General features: G+C 35.0%; 1 protein-coding gene across 1 annotated transcript in view; it reads right to left on the reverse strand.

Annotated features, from left to right (window-relative positions):
- The window catches only part of LOC109826956 (probable fatty acyl-CoA reductase 4), a 4,335-nt gene extending 1,502 nt beyond the window's left edge, over nt 1-2,833 (reverse strand). The window contains exons 1-6 of the mRNA XM_020393967.1: nt 2,645-2,833; nt 2,454-2,557; nt 1,325-1,527; nt 1,144-1,244; nt 384-579; nt 39-200 (exon numbers count right to left, since the gene is read on the reverse strand). Of these exons, the coding sequence (XP_020249556.1) occupies nt 39-200; nt 384-579; nt 1,144-1,244; nt 1,325-1,527; nt 2,454-2,557; nt 2,645-2,723 (845 nt within the window). The 5' untranslated portion in view covers nt 2,724-2,833. The remainder of the gene's footprint in view (nt 1-38; nt 201-383; nt 580-1,143; nt 1,245-1,324; nt 1,528-2,453; nt 2,558-2,644) is intronic.

The raw sequence follows: 6,739 nt of genomic DNA on the forward strand, positions 1-6,739 counted from the left end.
AAATAATGAAATTTCAAATTAAATTCACACAGTTTTACCTAGTCCCTTCGATCCAACCTGGCAATGGTTCTTTATAAATACTAGTTATGATCGTGGGACGCAAAATAACTAGAGGTAAGTCTCCTCTTAAATGCCCAAGCAACATCTCTCCCATTGCTTTTGTGAAAACATAGGTATTTGGCCAGCCAAAAGTTTTAGCCCTACAAGAGAAATATGTGAGATCAAAATTTATCGAATTTTGAAAAATAAAACTCTTAAATGATAAGTCAATGAATGGCCTTTTATCATTTGACCGGCATTGCATTAGGCTACACTTTGCTTTAGTTCATATTTGCTCAAATCTTATTTGTAGAAAATAATGAGGATGTACTTAAGTTTCAGACCTTTGTAGACCCAATTCTTTCATGGCTGACCTCTGAACATCTTTCTCTGCATTATTATCCGTATAAAGCTCCCTTTTCTTATCTTCTACAAGCTTTAGCTCTTTTTCAATATCTAAATCAAATCCTCCTTTTAGTGTCTCTCCCATGTGAAATGCCTTCTCTAATATAATTCCTTCTCTCACACCAGCCACATATGCTGATATAGTAGATAAGAGACAAGGGTTAAAAATACTTCAAGTGCACTTGGAAACAAAAATATTTTGTACAATATCAAATAGCTAATCTTAATTTTAGATTAAAAAAAATATGGATAACTATATAAAACTATCATGAACTTTATGGGTTACACGAGGACTATTTTAAGAATTTTTCTTAGAGAAAACTGTCATGAACCTATATTAAAACTGCAGAAAAATACCATGAACTATTATAGGTTGTCGCCAACAGTATCGACATCTTGGATTAAGCATCTAAACTACTGTTATTTAAATCTATTAACCTGTAAAGTTCATAAGAGTAATACAGAAGATATATCGAGATATAAAGTATATAAGGGCAAAATTGTCAACAAGTTACCTAACTTCCATCAGGCATGGCAGTCTACTGAGAAATTGTCATGATAGTTTTCTCAAACAAATAAGTTGAAACATGTTTATGCAAAATCCCCAAAGTTAACGGCAGTTTTGTGACATTTACCCTAAAATGTGTTGACATCCTTATGTGTGCTAAAATCTTCGATCAAATACAGAAACTTACTCACCAGTTGAAACATGAAGAAGCATTTCAAGTTTGGGACATTTCTTGGCAAACTCCAGCACATGCTTAGCTCCTAACACATTTATGTTCAATGCAACATCATACCTACAATAAACAAAAGAAGCAAAACTCCATTGAGAAATAACTTTCATATGATTTAATGATTGAAATCGAACCGTGGGTACCTCTCGTAAAAATTGGTAGTCGCTGCTACGTTCATGACAATATCGATTTTGTTCCATAAAGTTTCTCTAAGATCGGTGTCACGTATACCTAAGTTCTCAATAGTTATGTCTCCTGCAATAGGAGATACTTTCTCAGTGAAAAAGGAATTGAACTCCTCTCTGTGCTTTTCTCTTAGAACATCGAACAATTGCTTTGATATCACCTGAAAATTTGCCAAATTTTGCTTGTCATATATCAGATATACCAAACTTATCGAACTAATAATTTATCATACTTGCAATTTGTTAGTTTTCTTTAACTTTTTGTTACCATATGCCTATTAATGAGGTTTGTTGAAACAAAGACATAACTACTCTCTAGCTAACTAAAAAGCAAATTTGCAAACCTAATCCATTTTTAATCCAAATTACAACAGTCAACTGAGATCTACAAAGATATTTCTTCTAGAAACATTAAATTAGGTCTGTAGAAATCAGCATTCTTCTAAATACAATATCATCAGTTTCTTTCACAGCTTAGTTACCTGTCGAAAGCTTTTTCCTGAAAAGGTTTTCGAATAAAAACATGTGTTAACAAGTAAATAGATTTTCTTAAAGTCTACCCTATTACAACAAGTTATACTCCGAAATGATCAGGGATGGACATCATAATTTTATACTCCAACATAATCTTGATTAAAAGCACTCTTTATTGCGCCAAAACCTGGACTTTTATGAAGCTATATATCTTAATCTGTTTTGAACTTCAGAAGTTTTTAAATCAGCTCATATCACTTTAAGACAGACTAATTGTAGATACACTTAATATACCGTTGGAAAGTAACCACTTATTTTATCGAATATTTTTTATCAACACTTAGACCCCCAATGTCTAAATAGAGTGATCTCCTCGTTTTTTTTTGTACCCATCATGTGGTTGTCACGAGATGTTAAAATGTTAATGTTAATGTGTTATAGCACATAGGGTTATCTGCAATTAGCCCTTTTAAAATCCATCTCATACACCAAAACTACAAAGTTATGAGAGCACTGAGGGCTACATAATTACATAGCTTTAACAATTTAGATCCCAATCAAAACTGCAGATGAATTGATGAGAAGTGCAAGCATATATTCTTTGCATATATACCTCATCTTGCAAGCGTCGGTTGGCGGAGTTGGTGTCTGCGGCTCTCACAAGGAGGAAGACCTTCTTCACATCAGGCTGAATCCTAAGCACCTTCTCCACAAAGACTAATTCAAACCCCCCAAGAGAAAATTTAATCAAATGTTAACCAACATAAAAAAAAATAATTGACTAGGTGTGATTAAGATCCATACTCTTTGCTAGAAAACCAGTCGAACCAGTGATAAATATGCACTTGTCCTTCAAACTCTCTGCTACTCCGTCTAATTCCATTGATCACCTAGCTTGAACTATGAGAGGAGGAAGAAGAAGAGAGAGAGAGAGATGGAGTTCAGAGAAGCTATGTGTTGGTTTATATACAAAGTTTTGCGAAGAAATAATATGTGTGAGAGTTTGAGTGCACGTAATGTAATAGTGGGTTTGATTATGAGAGAAAGGGAGAGAGAGGGAGAGTAGATATTTTAGGTATGTACAGATGTGTGGCAAGAGTAGATATTTTAGGTAAGTATGGATGTGGAAACTCAAAATGAATTTTGAGATCATAGTTGATATATCAGGCCATTATGCTCACATAGGAGGTTTTGATTTGGTTATGATTTTTTTAACAGGTAAATGAGATTTTATTGCAAGCTTACAAGTGAAGCAGAAATAGAATACAATGTAACGGTATACATTATGAACATAACTGGGTGTATTGATACATAATACACGAGGCATGTAATATGATGTCTACATATATTATATGATATTTTTAAAAATATACTGTGACGCCCCTGTTTTCACGCATGACTGCAGTCTAAGGTGAACCCAGAGATATCAAATCTGTCATGCACTCATACCGTGCAACAACATGTTTCACCATCATAATAATATCTCTATAGTGGAATCAATAACAATTGTAGGTACAAAACAGGCAAAATAAGAGTAATAAATGCAATGGACATGATATAGAAAGAGATATCCAAATAAGCATACTTATGTCCCAACTGAATAAAAACGAAATACAACTGATGTCTGAAATAAATGTGAAGTAACTTAATACAGAGTCGAATGAAGACAAACTGAGGCACCCAGCCTTCTCAAAATGAAATACAGGTCTAATGATCAACTAAACCATAAATAAATATCTGTGGAGTATCAACTACTAAAAATAAGCGACGACGACTATGTTGTAAATCCGTCAACTTGCGGCTCTTCGAAATTCTGATCTACTGTCTAAAAAGAAGGAAAAACAAAAACAAAAAGAAAAAGAAAAACAACAACAACATCAGAGCGTTTTAGCAAGATCATCTTCATCTGCGCACAGGGGAAAGGCTACTAAATGTGATGGAGACTCTATCTATGAGTGCATAGTCTACCTAAATCATTTACCCTGTATCTAAATGAGATTAATATTTAGAAACTCACAACATGAGACGTAGTACGTCGAGCGAAATAATCGAAATAAGGAAACTCTCATGTATATACTATATGTCTCAAATTGTGAATCGCTAAATATCAATTCCAACCTAAGAATAAAAGATAAAGGAAAGCAATACAGAAAAGTAAAGTTATTGCAATATCATAAATATCGACCATATAACTCGCGCTACCCTTTGGGTAGATGATGTGGATACAAGAACTAAATCTCCTGTAACTCCCAAACGCGAAATAGTCCGGTCATAATATAACTCAGCGATGAATCATATTCATAAATGGCTTCAGCCAAAGACTCAAGCTATCAGATATATCACAATACATTATCATGCGGAACGGACTACCAAATCAGACATTCTAAATATGTACACGGCTCATTAGTCTCATCACATCACCGTCCGGGACGGATTACACATCAGGTATCCTAGAAGTACAGCTCTCTAGCCTCATCGCATCATCGTGCGGGACAGACTACCAAATCAGGTATCCTAAAATCACGATTCAATGGCCTATACTAACGGCATATCGACGCACTATCCCAAGTAGTACTGAGTTGTACGTGCTCATCAACGATATCCATACATGCATATGTATTATGATTAATTGTTAACTCAAACATGATCGAAACAATACCTGTAATAATCCGCTTCGGGATATCCGTGTGCGTGTTACGACTTTACTTGTGGATACTCATGATATTGCGCGTGTACCATCATATGGCTCGAACCCCATGTTCACGATTCAACGTGCAAGAGAAAACATCACATACAAATCAACATGTCAGTCGACTGCTCTAAGGCATCGGTCGACCGACGGCAAATGTGCACTAGGAAGAGGTCCTTATCGGTCGACTGGTTATTACAAGTCGGTCGACCGATTAGCAAGGAAAAGAATTTCCTGAACGACACAATCGGTCGACTGATCACTTAGGATTGGTCGACCGATAACACTACTACGGGTTCTTCTCAGGTTCTGTATTTTGCATCTTTTCTCAACAACATATTTTTATTAGCATGCAAGGCTAAACATATTTTAAACATTCAAATTACTTAGCAAGGGTTAACTTAAACATGATTACATCTCTTGAATTTATAAGATTAGGGTTTAGCATCCTAATTACTCAAAACTCTCGATTAATTGATAAATTAGGATTTTAAACCAAACTAAAACATAAATTTTCAATTAATTACGGTTTTAATGATCAATTATAGATTAGTCCTACTGATCTCTTTGTTAATTAAAGATCTAACATCACAACTAGGTTTTTAAATTATCAGATTAAGCTTTAAGCATTAGTTTAAGCAATTAACACTTTAAAAACATGAACTTTTTACTGAGGATAGGTTTGGAGGAAAATGATCATGCCTCAAACGTCGTGTTGAACACCTGAACACGTGCGTGCAAGATCCTTCTTCGCCAAGTTCGCAAATCTCGCCTTCCTCTTGATAACCGTCTCAAAAAATCTCTCAAAAACTCACAGATTAGCGTTAGGGTTTTGAGATGGGAGGTGGCTGCTGATAAATCACGTGAAAAGATGAAGGAAAGATGTTTAAAATGAATATATATACTTATGTATATAACTAAGCCTGAATCGAAACAAAACGGACCCGAACACCTGCACGAACTCTGGAGCTATGGAAACCCGTCCGCCACAACCGATTGGTCGACCGGTCGGGTATCATCGGTCGACCGATCGGCCTAGGCTAGTCGACCGACCAGAATGCACATGACTGCATGGTTTTGTGCATGTTTACACTCGTTTATTCACATATATACACTAAATCGATCTCAAATGGATTCCTAGCATACTCAACCATTAATAGATGATATTTATCATGATATAACTCATTTATTATTATTTTTCATAATATATCTAAAATTACGGGGTTTTACATATAATTTCTTAAAGTGGATGACTTCTGATTTGAGAAAACTGATCGCAAAAGGAAAAAGCATATGATGCAACTATCTGTATCTAGAAGGAGGAGAGACATCCATTTATGTCACATATGATTACAAATAGATTACAACAATTCACAGATGTCAAACTTCGAATTATCAAACAAGATAATATTTAATTGCTTTTTTTTTGGATAGCTAATTGCTTACGTTTTTGACATGGGTTAAAATAAACATTCCATGTAATTGAATTTCTTTTAGCAGGTTTGAACATAGATAATCATGTAGTTTACTGGTTTATCTTTTACAATATGAATATATAACATAAAATAAATTGTCCGCCTATGGCTAAAATATCAATGTATATTTGCAACGACAATATTTGGTAATACTTAACCAACTGGAATGAGATTTATTTTGTCAAAGTAGATCATCTGTGCACCTCCACTCTCACCAAACTCTTTGAGCGTCGTTACCTTCTTCATTAAGAATGATAATTACATATAAACTATAAAACTAGTAAGATATGGAAGACATGATGTCTATATCTAATCACATAGATAAACTAATAGGAACTGGGTTGATTAGGGGCCGCTAACTTATCCGAATATCTNTAAGAGAACGAGGTCCGATTCCCCCGTTGTTCCTCCGATAATCAAGTTAGCAAGTGTTGGGGATTCGAAACAATCAATCGAACCCTTGCCCTTCCGGACCTTGTGTTGAAAGTAGGAAAGTAGGAATAAAACCACAAATAAAGATCTAACTTGCAAAAAACAGTAAGGGAGATGAACACACAGATTTAACGAGGTTCGGCAACGTGCTTACGTCCTCGGGAGCCACACCACACAATCTTTTTATTAATTGAAGAAGAAAATACAAGCTCTCAAACAAGGGGTTAATCTCTCTGAGATTCTCTCTCTCTCTTTGCAGTCAAAAAGCTCTCTTTTTGATGTCTCTATAAACCCTAAAAACGT

This window comes from Asparagus officinalis, chromosome 10 (assembly GCF_001876935.1).
Source record: "Asparagus officinalis chromosome 10, Aspof.V1, whole genome shotgun sequence".
Taxonomy (NCBI): domain Eukaryota; kingdom Viridiplantae; phylum Streptophyta; class Magnoliopsida; order Asparagales; family Asparagaceae; genus Asparagus; species Asparagus officinalis.